This window comes from Platalea leucorodia (genome assembly GCF_965183815.1).
Source record: "Platalea leucorodia genome assembly, chromosome: 3".
Classification (NCBI taxonomy): domain Eukaryota; kingdom Metazoa; phylum Chordata; class Aves; order Pelecaniformes; family Threskiornithidae; genus Platalea; species Platalea leucorodia.
The window spans coordinates 73,533,665-73,554,238 of record NC_138825.1 but is presented as its reverse complement, the minus strand read 5'-3'; the positions used below and the strand labels follow the sequence as shown (position 1 = coordinate 73,554,238).

At 40.2% G+C, this 20,574-nt stretch overlaps 1 protein-coding gene across 1 annotated transcript; it reads right to left on the bottom strand.

Annotated features, from left to right (window-relative positions):
• Positions 1-2,632: 2,632 nt before the first annotated feature.
• Positions 2,633-14,284, bottom strand: GPRC6A (G protein-coupled receptor class C group 6 member A; the record flags this gene model as incomplete). The annotated part of the gene is made up of 6 exons (XM_082306735.1): positions 2,633-3,753; positions 5,202-5,325; positions 6,763-6,975; positions 9,836-10,663; positions 12,276-12,579; positions 14,094-14,284. 6 exons carry the CDS (start codon positions 14,282-14,284, stop codon positions 2,633-2,635), a joined length of 2,781 nt encoding a protein of 926 aa, XP_082162861.1.
• Positions 14,285-20,574: the final 6,290 nt, after the last annotated feature.

Here is a 20,574-nt window from a genome sequence, read left to right as displayed (position 1 = left end):
TCTGTACTGTGCTCTGTGGGTGAAAACCTGTTTCAGGATCATTTAATATCTGTGCCTGGTAACAGGAATGGTTAGATTGCTGGAATGCTTACTGTTCTGGGCAGGGGGATGCATGCAAATGCCCCCCTTGGTGCCATGAACCCATGTTTTCAGCTTTTTTACCCTCTATAGGATAGCACAATCCCCTTACGTTCTACCTAAATGTGATCACTTGCTTCTGGCAGACAAGGCATTTAAAGATATACGTAACACAGCTTGGTACAGTGTCTCTTTTTTCTGCCAAGTCTAGCTAGCAAATCTGCTACGTCCTCTCAGCTCCGCCATTGACTGTGCTTTACGCAGAAGACCTGCGTAGCTGGAGAGGCAGACATAGCATGCAGGACTCCTTTGAAATTCTGCCATATGTGGTGTCTTTCCTTAAAGATACCTTCACAGTGAGGTTCATATTGCTGCCCCGACTCCCTATTCCTCAAGACACTTTCCTCATTGTCCTGTAGGAGGGATTGCCCTACCCTACTTAGCTTTCAACCCAAAGGACATTTGTAAGAAGCAGACTAAGACCTACTGGGTAGAAATACTGCACAGGTGCGTGTATTGCTGCTCTTCAAGGCCAAACCAAAGTTCATGCGGAAAGGTAAGGAAATTAAGTAAGCAAACTCAATTTTAAATAACAATATGGCTTTAATCATCCCTTTTCCTTGTGCCTTCAAGACATGATATGCTCAACACTTTTGAAAACAATAAATACAGGTACAACATTTGAGCCAAATTAACTTTTCTAACCAGCTTAGTGCTGACAGTCATTGTGCCATGTAAGCTTTGCTTCTCTCTTTTAGGGACAGACTTCTTGCTGCATTAGCAGCCAAATTGCAGGAATTTTAACCTTATCGTACATAACTTCATATTCAGAACAGTATTTGCAACAACTGATGTATGAGCAGCATTCATCATGTAAATATATATGCATAAACCTTCATTCTTCCAATCAGCTACAGAACTTCTATAATTACGCAGCTATGTATGTAAATTGCACCCTTGCCATTCAAATGAGTTTAAAAATGTCTTCACAGATATGTAGTATGTATATAGTCTATGTGTCACAGTAATTTCCTTGCCTGTGTCCACTGTTGAAATGTGATTTATAGCTATTTTTAACAAAATAGGAGTAGAAAAATCATATGGATAAGGGTTACAACATATAAATAGAAATGATAGAAAAATAGATATATTGTACATAACCATGATACGGTATGCCTGTGTAACATCAAATCTACTGAACTTTATTTTGGCCTGCCACAATATCCGATTATTCCAGATCTAAACAGAAGCACGGGCAAAACTCAAGGAATTTAGTATCATTTCACGGTAACATGGCACAGAAGTTAAAATAGCAAAGTTTCTGTGGTCTGGGATTTATGAACATGGAAAAGTATTTTTCATGCTTCTGGACTGGCAACATAGCTCTGCTGTTTAGGGTTTGAAAAAGCTCTGTGGTACCGTTTTCCCGACAGAAAAATTCCTCCTTCTCTGGATGCGCCTTTTGTATCTCATACAGAAGGCACAGCATAGCTGAACTGACAGAGCTACAGAGCAGAGACTCATCCAGTGCAGCTCATATCAGTTCATTCTTGAGCTATTTCTACGTATAGGAATGGTCCATTGTCATTTTCTTGTTGAATATCAGATTTTTTAAATATGTATTAAAAAAAACACACTCATGCTGATCCTGGTCATTACATTATTTATGCTAATGAGAGGAATCAATTAGTGTTTATAAGTTTTGACATTACATATTGACATTACGTCCTCAACTAAGAGGAGACCTGGGGACAAACATAGTGGGTCCTCTCTCCTCATGCATCAGAGGAGGTGCATGAGGTGAATCAGTGTATTTCCTCTGAGCGTGGGGAAAAATGTAGATGAACATACATATAACTACAGAGCTTCAGAGAAATCCTTTAATTTTTAGGTAGGCCTGTCTCTAGTGCATTGTCATCCTGGTAAATACAAGGAACTTTAGTTTCAGTACTGCAGCACTCATCTGGAATAAGGTGTGCAATTTTAGGGAAGGAAAAAAAAGGATTCACTGATGCCAGGTGAAAAGGGTTACTTTTGGATGTTAAGGAGAATGGAAAGCCTATCTCAAAAGTGGAGACTAAAGGCCTGGGCTTGTTTATCCTAGCAAACAAAGGCTGGGAGAGGGTTCTGTTTGATTTGTAAAACAGAGCCAGGTAAGAAGAGGAGCTCCTTAAACAATTGAGCATCAAAGATGCAAAAAAAGTGGGGTAAACCCATATGTTCCCACCTACGTGTCTGTGAGAAATAATAATTTCCTGATGCTTCTGCTGAAGTGAAATTTTGGAACAGGTTCCCACAGGTCTATGTGAGTGGGCTGAGGAAGGAAGGGAGCTGCTGAAGGGGACTGCGCCTCATGGTGCCTGCAGGAGCAGAGCCGGGGCTCTGTGAGCGAGGAAAGCCTTGCAAATCTGGTAATGGATAACTGCTTAAGTACCAGAGGAGAAGGCATTTCGTGTGGCCTGCTCTCTTTGGGGATGCCAAAAGGACAGAGACATGAATGAGAAATGGCTCCCAAAGATGGCTTTTCATCTTCTAGTACTTTAATGCTGCCCAGTCATATGCTGGAAAGTCTTTTCCTGGCCATAGTCCTTGCCGTATTTTTAGGAAGAACTTTCCCTTTTATTAGTCTCTGCCCAGGCACTTGGAAATGGCAGTTGCCGTTCACAGAGTTTTTCTCAGATTTACACGAGTCTGAGATGGTAGCTCGGGAGCTGGAAGACTTTGAATCCAAAGAAATCTGACTAACAGCAATGCTGCCTGCGCTCTTGGAGGAATAGGTGTAAATCATTTTGAGAAAGGCAGATTTTGTGTTTGTTTCTTGCTTGTAAATGATGATATAGCACTTTGGAAGAAAAGTGCAGCAGAGGATTCCATAATTGGATATTAAAACAACGATGATTTCCACTGCTGGCAGGTACTTGCCAAATGTAGTTGCATAGACAGGGATAAATACAATCCACGCTATAAAGTAAATTAGCATGCCAAAGGTGATGAATTTCGCTTCATTGTAGTTCTCTGGCAACTTCCTACCTTTGAAGGCAAATATGAAGCAAATGAAGGCTAAGGCAGCGATGTAGCCCAACATAATTCCAAAAGCCACAACAGAGCCCTCATTGCACTCCAGAATTATTTCTCTTGGGATTGAGAAATTTTGCTTTACAAAAGGTGTCCTAAATATTAGCCAGAAGGTGCAAATGATAACTTGAATTCCAGTGCAGGTGACCACAGTGGGAACAGGTTTATACACGCATTTCAGGAAATTCTGCAGCTTGGGATCAAAGCTGAAGGCTAGTAAAATTTTTAGTGACTTTATTAAAATACATGAAATGCAGAGTGCAAAACTTACGCCAAAGAGGGCTTGCCTAGTTTTACACTTGAATTCTGTGGGTTCATCTATGAAGAAGACGGTGCTTAAAAAAATTAAGAAGTGGCTGAAGAGAATAATATAGCAGACAGTTAGACCTCCAGACGCCTTTACAACCGGTGTGTTCAAGTTTTTAGTAAATATTACACTAATTGACAAAACCAACACAACCCCAACAGCAGAGAGAAGGAGGAGGAAAATAGCAAACCAGTCCGTCCAGGCGAGGAAATGGATTGTCTTTCTGTAGCATGTGGTGCTGTTGACGGGAGCCCAGTAGGTTTTGTTGTTGCATCGGTAGCAGTCGTCCATATCTGAAAGCAGAAAAAAGGAAGATAACTTAGAAACCCGAAGTAAATAAACTGTGAAGTGGGTTATCGAGGCTTGAGATACAGGGGGAATGTGGGAAGGGATGCTAAGGGCTGCTTGCTTCCCACTGTTGCTGTCGCCGTCCAGGTGGAGGAGCTGCAGGGCTGCGGTGGCAGCGGTGGCGGTGGTGGCCGTGGTGGTGGCGGTGGTGGCAGTGGTGGTGGCGGTGGCAGTGGTGGCGGTGGTGGCAGTGGTGGTGGTGGTGGCAGCGGCAGCAGGAACAAGGGGAGACTGCTTGCCAGCAAGGAGCAGGGGCTGCCTGCAGCCAGGGGCAGGGAGAGTGAGCAGGGTCCTAAACCTGCCTTGGTCATGGCTGACGGGCGATACGTAACCTGGGCAGAGCTCTGGGCAGGCAAACTTTAACTGAAACCTGGACAATGACTTGAGAGTAAATCAATCCTCTTGCAGAAATTGGAACTATGTTTCTTTCCTTTACCTATTTCGACAAGAAAAAAGCCCAGCTTTCTCTTTACTGCCAGCTTTTGAAATAAAACTGCAAGAATAAACATTGCTTTAGATTATGCTTTGAAAGGTTACTTCTGCTTTAAAATTCCTATCCTCTGATATGGAGAAATTTCACAATTATTTGAATTAAAAAGGTAACATTTCATTTCCTTCTGCTCTCAGGATATGAAAAGTACATTGTACCACAGTTTTCTTAATTCCATCTCTCTCCTCCATATTTAATTATCCCCTTGAAAAAATTTTGCTGAAACCTATAAATGAACCAGTGGTAAAGTACACATCAGATTTTATACTAGAAAATATTACTGTTCAGTTATATCAAACTTCACAGTACTCCCTGGTAAGCCAAAAAATATGCTGGTAAGCAAAATCCATAACCCTTGAACTTTGTAGACTCATAGAATGGTTTGGGCTGGAAGGGACCTTCAAAGATCACATAGTCCAACCCCCCTGCCATGGGCAGGGACACCTTCCACTAGACCAGGTTGCTCAAAGCCCCCTCCAACCTGACCTTGAACACTGCCAGGGAGGGGGCATCCACAACTTCTCTGGGCAACCTGTTCCAGTGCCTCACCACCCTCATAGTGAAGAATTTCTTCCTTATTGGACTGGGTGTACTGCAGAAAGACAGGCAAGCAAGGCTCTATTTTAATGAGAGTCAGTCCCACTGATAAATCAGCCAGACTTTCCATCCTAACAAAGGATAATCCTAGTCAATTGGAAAATCTAACTGCTGTACATTTGGTCTTCTAAAAAGCATTTAAACCTAGTTTTATAGGCTGAACACTCGTATTTGGGAAACTGAGCACAAACAAATATTTTAATCCCATTCCGAAGTTATACCCAAGGTTGCCAAGGCACATTATACCTAAACAAAACAATTGTAATGATGTCTAAATAAACCTTTATTTGAATCACAATTCCTTACCTGTTTGATTGCTGTAATGGTTTTCTGGGCAGTAAACACACTCATAGCAGCATGTGTGTGGACTCTCTGTAACCTTTTTCATCTGGCCTGGCCTGCAGTGCTGGGAGCATGTTGACTGAACCTTCTGCAGTGTGCAGAGAACAAAAAAAATCAACTCAGGCCCAACTAATTACTAAGAACCATTAAAATAAACCTCCAGTAAGTCTGCAATTTGCACTCTCTTTTTGTATCTAACATATTTTAAGGGAATCTGAAAATGATGCTGAAAAAAGGTGTTGTAGGCTCCATGTTTCTTGTATTTTCTCCACACAGTCAACAAGTGACAGGATGGGGCATTATTTACATGATAATTTTATTTTTTGGCCCTGAATGTGAATCAGTGGAACTGTCTGTACCTTTAAAATCCAGATCAAAGCGTCTCATCCAGCTTCGAACCTGGGACTTAGACTGCTGAAGAAAGCCCAGAAGTATCTGATGGGGGATTCAAATGGACTGCTTCACAAGTGAGATCCTGAAACCCTGCTTGGCTGCTCTGAGCCCGGTGGAGACACCTCGGCTCAGCGGAGACACCTTGGCGGGTGCTCTGCACTGCAGCTCCGACGTTCCTGACCCTCAGCAGCTCATCCCTGAGTCATGAAACACCACTCTGGGGGGTGTGATCAGGGCCTTCTCTCTCGAGGTCTGAGTTCAGGTCCTCCTTCCAAAGACAATTTTTTGTAAATTGGAGAAGCGGTCCTGAGGGATGTTACTATTTCTTCTCCCAGATGGTGCTCACAAGGAGGTGGAGATATTTCCTTGCCATTCCGGGCAGTGCCACAAAGAGGGACAAGACTGGAGGTTTTCTTCTGTCTTCAGCCTTTTCCATCATCTGAGACTTGAATTCAGCCCACCTAGTATTCAGCCTTTCCCCGTCCCATCGGTGGTGAATACTTTACAGCACAGAGCTGCACAATGAACCAAGACCTCCACCCGTGCACAGATGATAGATTATCCAGCTGCAACTGGCTGGGGCCGCCCGTTAGTCCTGTCTACACTGGTGCCAGGGCTCCAGGTTCTGCCACCTACCTCAGGCTCCTGTAGGTGTTCTGACTCCAGCTCTCATAGGAGCAAATAATCAACAAAACTTTCTTTTTCTTTTCTTTTTTTTTTAAACAGTAAAGTCAACAGATATGAGTCTTCATGTACAAAATAAATGGTGGTGTTACATAAGAGAGGGGGCTTTTATACACAGTCACTTTTTATTTTAAAACCGCTTTTCAAGATTCTGGAATAGCATCCTTGGGACAGACATAACTTCTATTGCTTATCTTAGTAGACCTATTAGAAGCATCCTGGAGAAATAACTCAATTTCAAATCACTGAGCCTGCTCACAGGCTAACATGGTTCTCAGGGTTCATGAAGGTGGTCAAATAAACCCAGAGAGGATTCATTGCTCTAAAATGAGAACATGAAACCACAAGAGAGATTTCTAGCTGACACATACTTCAGTTGCAAATACTGGAGGGAGAAGAAAACACATGAAACAGATTTCAAATGTTATGTCAACAAATTAAAAGTTACCTTTAAATTCAGAAATTCTTTTTTTTTCTCCTCATCCTCAAAGATAAAGTCACCTTTCTCTGGGTCATATTCTGCCATAATGGTGATTTCCATGTGGCCATCAACTTCTTTCCAAAGAAGTACATCGTAACTGGTGCTCATATCTCCGTTGGAGTCAAACTTGATTTCTTTATCATCATCAATGACTGTAACTTTTTTAAGTTCTTCAAGGAGCTGAACATAAGTGTAAGGAATGATAACACATATCAGTATCAGGTCAGCGTGATAAACTCAATAATTTAACATCTGTATGATCATATGAAGTTAAAAAGAAATGTTGCTTTTTAGGAGTAAAAGAAATCTTAAAATTAAAATGTATCCTTATAACTGTTTAATTTGACATCTTACACAGAATTACATTATTCAGACAATCCTGTTGACCTTAAAAATCTATTAATAAAAAAATAATCATTTCTTAGCTCTATGCAATGTGTACAAATACTCATGTTAGTATTCTTTTTCTAGCCTTGGAAATTTTGGTACAATGATGGGAAAGAAAAGATTTTTGCTTGCAAGAACTAATGGCCTTTTGGAACTCCTCTTCTTGTAAAGAATGACCATGAATGATGCTCCTGTTGTTACTTTACTGTCACCAGAGTCGATATGGGCAAGATTTGCTTCCAGAGTAACCTCCCCCAGTGTGTATGGAAATATCTAACATCGTTTCAGCTGTGACTCTGACTGATATTGTGCATTGCAAGGCGAGAATCAGAACTGTTAAATGAGCAATACACGCCAGTTTGCTCAGATGAAGTGATCAGTGGCACAATGGCAATAAACAGCAAGGCAATATTTGATAGATTGTAGGAAATATCAGAACGAGCATGCTTTGATAAGGCAACTGTCCAGCTTCATACAGCACCCTTTCTGTTCAACAGAGGGAAATTTCTGTCTCCCTCATCACAAACAGCCAGACCAAAAAGATCTGTGTGAATCTAGAAAAGGACAGGTTAAGGCACATATATCCCAATCCCAGTTCATGGGGAGACCATAGAAGGACTTTCATTAGCTACTGTGGTTCTTAACTGAAACAAAGGCTTTATCCCTTTGCAGGCCTAACGATTTTTGGCAACAGGGATTAATTAACAAGAAAAAAACCCAATGTGTTCTTGAAAGGCTGAGGCTGAATTTAACTGCCCTTTGAAAAGCACTCTCTTACATGGATCCATTTGTGGTATTTGTAGTATTTACCGAACATACTGACAAGTATATTACTTCAATAGGCTTTGGCAAACATATTTATGTAACATATCTGGTGTATATAACGTGTCATTTTTTTATGTATAATGTAATTTTTTTGAGAATTCATATACTGTCACTGCATCTCTACCAATTTATGAAGAACCAAAGTGTGCTTCTAACCAGTATTTCATTTCGGTTGGATGTTGCATAGCTGTGTGGGACTGAATAGGAATTTTTTAATTGTATATACTCAGGCTAGTAATTTTAATCTTTCTCTTCTTCACTTTTCCAATTTCTCTAACAGTATGGGTACAACAGAGCTTTTGAATACATCTTTAGCTTCAGACAGAAGGGGCTAATAGTCAGCAACATTTTGATGTAACTGAAGGTTATTGTTGCGAAGTCTGTAACACCGATGACTGTCGTTTCTCTGTATGTGGAGGTGTGTGATATGGATGAGTTGCATCCTAAGCTTTATATATATATATATATATAGCTATTTCTAGAGGGTTTAAATTTAGTGTAGAGGAAATGTATTATGAAAACATCATAGGGGGAATAACTATCTCTTTCAGTTTTCTTCATGAGTTCTTAGCCTCCTAACAGGACTTTTCATTTGGGATTTAATTCAGCAATGATGTAAATGCAGCACCATAAAGTTGCATCCCCTGTAGAGCAGTCATGAATTTGTCCCATTTGCATTTACAAATTCATGCAAGAGTCTGATTTTTTTTTTTTTTTCAAATCCCCTATCTTGGTTTGACCTGCCCTGACCTAGGATAAGAGGTCAGAGCAAGTCAGAGTGCTTTAGTGGTTGTTTAACTTTTAAATGAACTTTTGTTTAATCCTCTGAGTAAAAGTGTGTAAAAGTGAATATTCCTGAGCAGGTTCTTGGGTAAAAGGTCAGGTCAGGTTTACTTGCCTGATTTTTCCTCTTCTTTTCCCACCCAGTAGGGTTTGATTACAAGTACCTCACCCATCTTAAAGATTGTGGCTAATTTTCCTACCAGTCACTTCAGTATAAATCAAGATCAGACAGAGCAATAAGTTTGCTGCATTTTCACTTTCAAATAAAGGTTAATTATAGAGGAAAATACCTGAATTCAGACAAAACAGAGACAATGGTGAGAGAGAGAGAGGAAAATTGAAACTCTTTGGTGAATGAATGCTCCTATCCTGCAATATCCCCATCTCTCAAGAGCACTCATGGCTATGTATTACAGTGGTTTGCAGCCACATGACCAACCAGTAGTAGCTGAATAGCTGATAAGTCAACTGCAGATTGACTATACATTTTATTCTACCCCACATGAGTAGCTAGCAAAACGTTCCAGCAAGGAACCTGCAGACCGGAGCCTTCATCCAAGCTGGTGCCTACTCTGTGTGCTCTTTGAAGGTGGTGGAGAAGTGTTAGGGTAGCTAATGAAGCCCAGCAGAAAAAGATCCCTTCTTCACCTGTGAAGTCAAGTGTTTACAGCCATTGCTATTGTACCCATGAAGGAGGAGATGGTGGGTGTGCAGTTACTCTTGATCAGTTAGCTATCTGTATGTGAAATGCAATAATCAATCTCTATCTACAGCAGAACACAGCTGTGGCTTAGCACCAGGAGCTTCTGTGTCTACATGGGCCAAAAAAAGGGAGACAAAACTGGGTTCTAGTTCTCAGCAGTGCAGCAGTTAGATACTGCTGCTCTAGCACATAGTCTGTGATTTCAGTTGGTGAAGAAAGGCAGGAACAGGAATAAAAAGTCATCTAGTAAAAGGACCAAGCTAGTAAATCCAGGAATGTGGGAGCAAAAATGAGACAAAAGTTTTGCAGAGAGAATGAGACCTGAAAGAATTAACACCATACCTCCCAGGGAGTGAAGGCAGAGGGATCCTTGCAGTTTCTGTCTTTGCATTGCCCTTTAATGGCATGAGCAATGGCATAGACTGCAAGTATAGTACTATGGATAAATCCTGGTTCAATGTTAGCATTCAAAAAATCATCTCTCCAGATCTGATGTTTATTTTCAACATTTTGCAACAGATCATCCTGGGACTGGTTTGAAATGCATGTTTGAAAATCGTGGTATTCCAGGTGTGCACAGACTGACAAAAGCATAATATATTCATGTAAAAACTTGTTGTTGTCAGTGGGCTTTTTGTGAAGGTTTCTCAGAAAGTCTTGGAATGTGGAGATGTCTCCGCTTTTAAATCCAAATCCCACAATGGTCCCCAGCTGTCTGATATTCGGAATTGTACTGATTTTGACTGCAGCTGACCAATTATCACTTGCAATCCAGATTTTTTTTACATTCCTCTCAATTGCCTTCTTAAAGAGTTTGAGCACATGGAACTGTCTCATAAAGACAACAATAACATTTACTCTGGCTTCCTTGACAATCTTCTCAATTGCGTGATCAACTTTGGTGTGAAAGGTGTTGTCAGAGAGATAGGCAGGCAGCATTTCTTTAAAAGCTATGCAAACGTTGTTTGCCATGGCCTGGATCCCAAAGCTCTCCAGAGCAAAGCGCCCATTGTCATCATCAGTGGCTATTACTCCAATCCAGTTCCACCCAGACTCACAGATCAAGTGGGCCATTGCTCTTGTCTGATGGAAATCACTGGGGATAGTCCTGAAGAAAGAAGGAAACCGGATTTTGTCACTGAGGATTTCAGCTGATGATGCAGGACTGACCTAGGAAGAGCAAACAATTCAGTTACAGAAGAGGTCTCCTGCAAAGTTTGCCAAGAGATCCAAAGCTGCCGTGACTGCTCTTTCATCCAACCTGACCCAGGGCTCCCTCCTCCTGTGACTGAGCATCAACAAGGTGCAGCCACATGGGGCAGGTTCCCTCACCCTGCTATTCGGATGCAGACTCATGCCCAGTACCGCTTCCACTATTTTCATCCCCATGCATATAATTACTTACTTTGGTAAAGGCAGAGAATAAAACCTTTCAAAATGGATACGACAATTATGCTGGAATGTTAGTATGGTTCACCCACATATATTTTTTCTCTCCAAGATTTAATTACTATATTTTATATTTTAAATACTATATTTTAAAAGGACCATTAAGACTGTTAGAAGAACCTCCCAGAAAAAACAAACAGTAACCAATACTACAGAATGCTATGTTTCTTTCATATAAAAGATTTATTACCTTTTCCTTGTGAATGCAGCTAGAAAAAGGTAAATGGAACATTGTTATTTAAATCTCTTCAGTTTTAATACTTTTCTATTTGTAGGAGTTTTTTCCTGCACTTGTATTTCATACATTGCTTGACAGTTCTTAAAAAATAAATCTTAGCTTCCCAAAATGAAAGTCACCTGTCTGGAGGGGATACCAAATCTTGCTGTTGTCAGAAGATTACAGATGCTATTGGTGAGAAAAATCTCCTGGGTCACTTTTCCATCTCTATGTCCCAATGCAGATTTGTTTCATCACTTGCCTTTTGATTATATTCAAGTGTGGCATTTTAGTTTTCATACTTACTATTGCTCTTGCGGTGGAGCTGGAGGTCATACTTACTTCCTACCATTGCAGAGGAAAAGATTCAGCTAGAAGTTATGTTTAGTTCAGATTTTGTGTCTTTTGCACGTGTTTGGTTACTATGGTGCTACTTTGCAGTATGGTCATTTATGTCAAATAGCCCAACCCAACCTGCAACACAGGATGGTGTGGAAGTGGATCTCCTTTTTCCTTGTTGGTCCTGGCCTTGACCCCAGCTCTTTTACAATGGTGAAAGTAGAAATGTAAGCACCAGCCTAAGTGCAAGTGTGGGACTGTACTAGTCCTAGAGAGGCCAGAACCTACTTCAGGCAGGAGAGAATTTCCAAACTTCAGGCCAAGTTTGATTTTGTCTTTTTTTTTTTTTTTTTCAGCTTGAGATTGGGTATTGTAATATTCACTGCCAGCCAGACGAGGCCCAGTGGGTGTGACTTGGATGCCTGAACAAAGTCCTTGAGTGGCATCCGAGGTACACTAGCGTAACTGGCACAGCCATGCAGGACTGACTAATGGTGCTGCCAGGATGACAAGAGCCCAGCATCATCCTGAAATAGCACTCGGAGGCATGTGCCTTGGGCATATAAAATAGCCCTTACTGCCTTTGTTTAGGCAAGTGAATCAAGCTCTCCATTTGGCGTTGAATCCCCCCACCTCCTGATGTCCTTAGGCTGAGTCAAACCCTGCCCTGTATCAAACAAGTGGCATTTGCAATCCCTATGAACAGAGCCGCACCTTTATTCTAAGCATGGTAAATTTGACCCTCTGTCCAAAATGAAATAGCTCCCTCAAACCTACCTGTGGGATTAGTTGCAAAGCCAACAGCCTTGAAACTGCCATTGACACCTCCGAGTAGCTGGCTCCAGTGACTGCCTTAATTCTTGGGACGTAGTCTGAGTAGTTACACTTGAACTCTACAACGTCCTTTGAAGAATTTAATTTAGCCAGGAACCTCAGAGCAGATGCCATGGCTTTTGTAACTTCTGCACATGTGTCATAGATTTCGTAGCCCAGAGTAACTCCAGATAACAGCGTTGAATTGTTGATCGTTTCAATAGCATGTATCATTGCAAGTGTCTGAAGAAAAATTTGAATTTCGAAGCTGTCAGGAAACACAGAAGTTTTATTTTAGAAAAACATTGCTGGTAACAAGGCTGAAGCAAAGTCCGTTTTGAGCATATCCCTTAGAATTTGACAACTACTGAAAAGAAGTGATGGATGGTATGTTTTGTGTGATTTGCTTGGGTTTTAGTATACAAAAGATTAGAAAACATATATTTTTGTCTCACCTAAATGGGACATTAAGCAAAATAAACACAAAACTTAAAATATACCCAAATAAAAGTGCTTTTCTGAAAAAATCAGGTGCTAAAAAATTAATTTTCATGTTACATGAAAATTTGCAAGCGATATCTTCAGGAAGCATCTGTCAAAGCCGGTGAAGGTATTCCCATTTACTTCATCTGCCCAATAAGCTTTTTTTCAAAATGTATCTACTTTCACTAAAAGCATGAAACAAAGAAAAGAAAGGACTTATCTCCACTGGATATTATAACAGACGCTTAATCAGAACTGTGCTAGCACAAATGTCTGCAATACAACCAACCCTCTTTTCAGGAAAGCTTCTCTAAAGTTTACAAATCTTGCAAGCTAAATTAAATTTCAAATGGACCTGAGGCAATTTATGACTCCGTAGAAAAATAACGGAAGACTGACAAAATTATCAACTTTGTCATCATTTTTAAATAAATCCAGATGGATACCTGCATGTCCAGCTGATTATTAGATTCAGATGTGGGACTAAGTTGCATGTAAAATTCAAATAAAATTTGAGGATTTGCACCTGTATTAAAATTAAAGAAAATGCATATTTGGCATTTCTGGGCTTAGGAATGCTTTATTATATACTTAGAATAAAGTTCTTCACCAGGGTTCCTTTGCATTCTTTCCAGAAAAACGGATGTTTCAAGCACAGTAGGATTTGGAGCCACCAAAATAAATATTCTGATGCACAGTCTGAACCTGAATGCATACATGGCATGCTGTTTATATACAGTCTATCCTATAACGTAAGGCCACGATTATAAGACAAAGTGCAATAATTACAGTAATTATAACAATAATTACAATCTAGTCAGCAAGGTACTATCATAGATTACAACTGAGCTGCCCTGTGAGGCAGGGGACATACTTTAATATGTGCTTAGGTAAAATGGAACAGTCTGCCTGTGTTCAAATGATGTAGGTGCAACTTCATAACAAACACTGAGCAACTGCACAGCAGAGTACTTCAGACATGTAGCAACAAATTAGCATTTACATGGAAATTACATGATTGTTCAGCACAAACCTCCAGGGCTATTTGGTTATACATGAAGATTGAAATAGGATCAAATGCTTATTGCCTTCCTCAGGCAGCCACAGTATTTTTTACTGTAACTTTGCCATACTTTGTCATCCTGTATTAATTTACGTGCAATTTATGTGACGTCCAAGGTCTTTTTAAAGACTAAAAAACGCAAGAGAACCCGATTTTGCTCATCTTAATATAAGAAGTACATGCCAGATGTCAGCGATCTCCTCTTTGCTATGTATGTAATTTCCAGTATTACTCACCCAGCACAATTCTGAATTACTGGCTTGATGGGATATTCTTCTGGATGCAGCATTTCGCTATGAACTGCAAACAAGCCTCCAATAACAATGTCCCCCGGAGAACTGGCACCCACGAAGTCATCAGTATTCTGGCAAGAGAAAGCGATATCAGTGCCGATCACAAAGGGGATCAAAAAGCTAACAAATGCCATGTTTCTGTTTCACTTGCTCACTACCAGCTTTAAGTCAATTAAGCGAGCTGCAGGGCCAACAAGGGCTCCTATGTCATCTATAAACAGCAGCAAAGGAAAAGGGCTGCGCTCAGAAGTTAGTCACACCTCATAAGGTGCTTGTGCTTGCTTCACTGGCTGAGGCTATTTTATTGAAGGTACTAAAGCAACGCTGTCACATAAAATGTGAGGGTGCAGGGGCGTGGGAGTGACGAGGGAGGGAGAAAGATAAATGAGTTTAAAAGGAAATGTTGGACATAAAATCTGTTCTGCTCTGTTCAAAGTTTATTATACCTTATCTGAAACACATGGCAAATATTTTGGTATAAATTTGGGCTTGTCTTGAATACCTTCCAACTGAGTGCAGGGTGAGAAGAAGCAATCATGCAATATGGTAGTGATATTGCTGCGACCACATTTTAAGGATCTGGTCCAAAGAGTACTGAAAAAAATCTCACTTGCCACAGTGTGCTTTAGGTCAGACTCTGGTCCAAAAAAGCCCACCCTGAAACTATCAAAAGATCACTTTTTTCTCAACCCTTTTCTTATAATTTTTTAAATCTTTGTATAAAAATGGTTTGGATAAGCTAATATTCATGGTTCTGATGTACACACGGCTCCTAGTGACTTCAGTGGGCTTTGGGTCAGGTTCTGTATTTACAAGCCAGGCCAGGTCTGCTGCTGGTTAATCTGATAAACACAGAACAGTGGGAAAACATAATACTAGTCCTATTTTTTTGACAGGAGGGAAGCACACTCTCTTTCCCCTCTGATGGAGGACACCAGCACATGAGCAGCAGCTCCTGTGCTGTGGGAGGGCCGGGGAGGAGCTGGTCTCGGTGCCACTGTTCCCCTCAGATTCACAGGAATCGGATGCTGTGCCCGAAGGGAACTGGGGGAAAAGAGAAACAGAGACTGGACTCTCAGCTCTCATAAACTCCGACCATAAACACCAAAGTGAACCTCTTTAGGACAGAAACATGACTGATGCTACTAAACAGTACCAAGTTACGTAAGAGACACAGATTTGACAATAATCCCTTTCTGTTCTTGGCATTGGCTTATTTCTCTATTTTCTTATAATGGCTTCTTCAGATTTTGCTTCTTTTGGTAGTATGCCAGAACACTCTCAGAAGAATGGGGTCAGACATAGTGTTTATTTTCTATGATTGTACTATCAAAAAAGCTGGGTTTTACACAGAAATTTTGAATCGATTTTTTTTCTGGCAAGCGAAGTAGAAATGGGATGTCTGTTACATATTCTTTCTGATAAGCGTAATGCATACCATATCAATTATTTGAATTATTATGCTTAGCTTTTTTTTCTCACTAGTCTCTTCATAGTTAATATCCATTTACAACAGAGATACTTCTTGCACATGCAAATACAACAGACATATTACTTGCAAATGCAAATGTTAATCCCCAGTTAAATCACGGTTCAGCCTCTTCTTTGTTATAATATAACAGCTTGTGTTTCTTTCATCTGCCTTCGTTCTTTCCATGTGGTTTTCTCACTGCTGGGTCAGGGCATATAGTAAACAGCTTCCTGCATTTTCTTTAATGTATCTGATCACATGCATTTATGGGCAAATGATGACACCAGTTTATTCTGCTTCTGCACTGACTTGCAAAAATTCCAGTTATTCCAAAGGTTTTCCTCTTGACTTACAGCAACATAAGGGTAGTCAGACTCTGTCCCTGAGTTATGAGACATTCATTTGCAAATATTCATGTACCTATTCCTTTCCATCCAGGTAATACACCGTAAAGCCTGGCTCCATGGACTTTGGTGTTTCCTTTTCCCTGACTTTGCATATAACTTTGCATATAAACCTGCCAAATGATACTTTATGTTGTTAAAGCATAAGATTGGAGCTAGTCATTTCCTTAAGCAAGCCACAAGAATATTCAGCCATATGCTTCTAGTATAAAATGTAACTTTTAAGGACCTAACACTAAGTACTGCATTAGGGATTCAATAGAAATACAGTACTGATAATTTGAAATTGTAAATTTGTTATAATTTATGATTAGAAGCAGAAAAGAAACTCTACTGTGGCCAGTCTCTAAAAAGCTATTAATTTCTGTAGAAGAGGATTTTACCTACAAACAAAAATCCTTATTTGGTCACTTTGGAAAGTAGAAGTTGACAAAATAAACATCACATATAATTGGTGAATAATTTAATGTTATTTATAAAAACACCACAAAATGAGGTGTGCTTCAAATTCAACTACATTGAGTTTACATCACAGTGTATTTTCACAGGGAAGAGTTTTTATTGTTATTGTTATTATTTGTTTTCAAGACCTATATCTCATAATTACTGCTAGTGATGAGAAGTACTTAGAAGCATTACTGAGATAGCTCAGTGTAATCTAATACTGCAGAATTAACTGGAAGTGTTTGCAAATATCCTTTTTCATTGACATTTAAGTACCAAAAGAAATAAGTGTAGAGTACAAAATGTTCTTTTCTTAAAATTTAGTGATATATTATTGCAACATCGCTAGACTTTCACGGTTGTCTGCATAGGAGTATTTCCTGGCAGGTAGAATTAAGCGTAAGATTCAGGGGAAGTCTTGAAGTACCATCATCTCTAGAAAGCAGCCTTTAATGGACTGTGTAAAGGCAGAAAACAGGACCTACCAAACCCAGAGCTACTCTGAGAGCCACAGATGAATTCTAAGAGGCTTTGAAGGATCTGGTGGGAGACAGAGATACGCCGGTAGTTACCTGTTGTCATGCCAAAACAGCTACTTCTTCCACCTGGGCTTCAGCTTCTTTTTGAGAAGGACCAGAAAATAGGTGGATTTTGGAAGGTGGCCCTGGCAAGCTCAGCACTAATTCTGCAGGTAACTTCTTGTAAATTTACAGTTAATATATTTTTGGCAACAGTGCCACACCTATTGAAAGGTTCCACAATCTAAAATGCATGAAAGAAGCCAAGGGAACTTTGGATATCTCACTGTTATTCAGAAGAGTGGGGTAGCCCCTCCCCACTCAGGACAGGACCTATCCTGACACAAGGGAGATTGTCTTGTTTGGAGAACCAGCAACACTCAAATAAAATCCTGTCATTTGTAGGGAAGCTGATGCTTGTGTAAGTTAAGAGTGACCACCCCTTCTCGGATCGTTCCTGGGGAAGACATGAGCCACAAGAAAGGAAGATGAGCCATAATTTTAAATTGAGTGGTTTGTTCCCAGTTCCAGCACTGACTTCTTGTGCCTGATCTGCATGGCCTTCATGACTTCCCAACCCTAGTCAGTTATTCACAGTCAGGTTTCTGAAAGGCTCCTTCTTTCTCTCAAATGGAGTAGTGCCAAAATGCCTTGAAACTCTAGACGTAACCTTCTTCTGATTCACATAATATCTGCAAAATAGAGACTAATATTGCCTTTCCATCCAAATCATAAACTCTTTAGAATAACTACTGTCCTTCATTCATGGTGAGCCCCCAGATTGTATAGGGTATTTTGATACAAGTAATAAAGAACATAACAACAACAAGGCAGAAGAAAACAAGCTAAACTAAGCCAAGCCCAAGTATAAATCAGTGCTGCAATAGAGGAACATGCCTTATTCATGTTTTACTGTAAAGAAGCTGTGTGTTTTCCAGTCAGCCTTCATGTTTTGCCTTGTATGAGGTATCTATTTTAAAAAGTGTTACTTTTCACATAACAGCCTGCTAGTATTGTAAAATGCTGTGGTTGCAGAAGCCTTAACCCACCAGGGAGCTGTTCAGTACAAATGCCTGTGTCTGCTGCCATGTGCCTTCTACTCAAGAGCAGACAGGGTATCCCATTGCTTTGGCCAGCAAGCCACCTCTCGGTTTGCTTTTGTTTTGGGGCAGTAACCAGTGTGCTTGAAAGCCTCCCAGGTAGCCCAGCTACTCCCTCATGGTCTTACTGAAGTCCATGGGAGCTGCTGTGCCTCATAACGCAGGCTGAAAGGCCAGTTGAAGGCTAATCTACTGAAGAGAAAACCAGAGAGTCAAAGTGTGATGCTCAGTATATATTAACTATGAGCAGAGTTTGGGAATGCTTCAAAAACCGGAAATACCAAGGAAACATGTGGAACCGCTCTCTAAAATCACCACTAAAAACCCCTGTGCAATTGGAAGCAACCGTTGCTTCCAGCAGGGAAGCCATTATAAATGAGTGCGCTAACATCTTCCAGGCCAGTAAGAAGGAATTGTCCCTTGCGAAATCATTTTATTTTCCATGCAATCAGTTTATGGAACCATTTCCTTTCAGTGAGATAGACTGCATCTGCACTAATAAAGACAGTAGATAGTGCTGAGGTCAAAACATTAAGGAGAGTAAATATTGGTTAGGGTTGCCAGCTTTCTAGACCAATAGAACTATTGTATTTAACCCAATTATTTTGGATTACTCACTTTCTTTTAAGGAAGTTTAAACAATGGAGGGAAAAAAAAAAAAAAAAGCAGGTATTGCATTACTTAATTTTAATAATCTTTTTAAAAATTCTTCTGTTTACTGGGACCCTACATAGCTTAATATTAAATATTACAATTAAAGAATGGGAAGGAAAATACCCATTATTTTGATCTGTTGTCTGTTATTAAAAAAAACTTAAGAATTAAAAACACATCAACAGTGAAATGGAATTTGGATGGGAGCCAAGCAGTCACATTAATTTCTGAGAAACAAACTCAATTTTCAAGTTCATTGAGTTTGTCCTCTAGAGCGTGTCAGCTGAGCTGCATGATGGGGAGGACGAGTCCTGTTTTTCTCTATCAGGTCACAATATTATAAAGTGTCTCCTGATGTTCTCTGAAAGTTGAATTTTCCCCTGATGCAAATGGCCTTGTTGGAGTACTTCTGGTAGAAAACTGAGATGCTGGAACGTCTGCCTAGAGGAGGGCTGTGACAGTGCCTTCGGCCTCCTGCCCAGACTGTCAGGGCAGTCCTGGGCAGCCCCGTAGTAATTCCTTTTTCAGAAAGTGTTTTAGTCAATAGTCAGTGTTGTGCATGTTCAGTTCACCTCTGCTATTTATGCTACAATATAGCTATAAGAAATTAAAGCAGAGTTGTGAAGGGGGGAATACAGCTAATTTCTAGGGTTTTTTTGAGTTCAGAGCAGAGATTTTTGTTTCATTTATCTTCTCTAATATTTGAATGTACTTAGATTAAACTTCAAGTCAAATATAATTTTGAAAAGAAAGATCAAATGGATTTGACTTTTCTGATGTTGAGGACAAGTATTTTTAGCCATTCCAAAGTTGAATTTCTCTATAAATGAACTGTTTGGGGTTTTTTTTCCCCAAATAATCTAGCAAGGCTGCTCCTATCCCACCCAGCCAAGAAGATAGTCAGCTATCAGGATGAAGTCAGGATGGATGCAGGACAATTTTTCATAAAATCCAGCATGGCAGGCATGACACCATTGATCAAGATGCTATTTTCAGAATTCTTCACCAGGTTTTATTTCTCTCCTTTTTTCCATCTCCTCTTCTCTTAATTGGAAAACAAGTGAGCAAAAATGTCATTCATCTATTGACTGTGCAAATATTTGGGCCCAACCTGCAGTAAAAGGGCCACCCAGAGGGAAAGAAAACCTCTAGCCTACATATTTGGGCTTTCTCCTGAAAGGCTGGGGGCCAGGCATCCAGCCCCTCTAACAATGACTGCTCCTGATCCTATAGTGAGACTTTTGCTACATAAAGGAGGGGACTCAAATCTTTCTGCTCCCAGTGCCCTCTACTCATTGCAATGTCATTCACAATTTGTTTGAGAAAGCCCTTCTAGCCCGAACGTCAGGAACCCTCCTCAGAGAGTCAGTATATTCAGAGACTGCCGGGGGTGTACTGCCTTGTATATTTGGCATGTTCTGGAAATGCCTATCTGCAAGAAAGTCAGGCTGGAGATCACCTCACGTGAAAATATTGATGGCAAGCAGGTATGAAGTTGATGCCAAACCTCTCAGCATTATTAATACTGAACACACCTTAAAATAGAATTAGGCTTACAGGGATTTTGAGTTTAAAAGTATACCTGGTTACAGTTTTTAGACATCCCCAATTGACTGTGAGGGATCTAAGGGTCTTAGTTTTGCATATAGACTGTTAAAGGGACAGCTAGCTACCTAAATCCAACTAGCCATCTCAGTGACCTTGTGCTTATTCTCATTGAATCACTTTTGTAAATAGTACTTAGTGATTTTTTTTAACTCTTACAGTACTTGTCCCACATAAACTCCTTTAAAAATATAAGCACTTTGCTGCAGTCATTTTGGAGCTGAAACA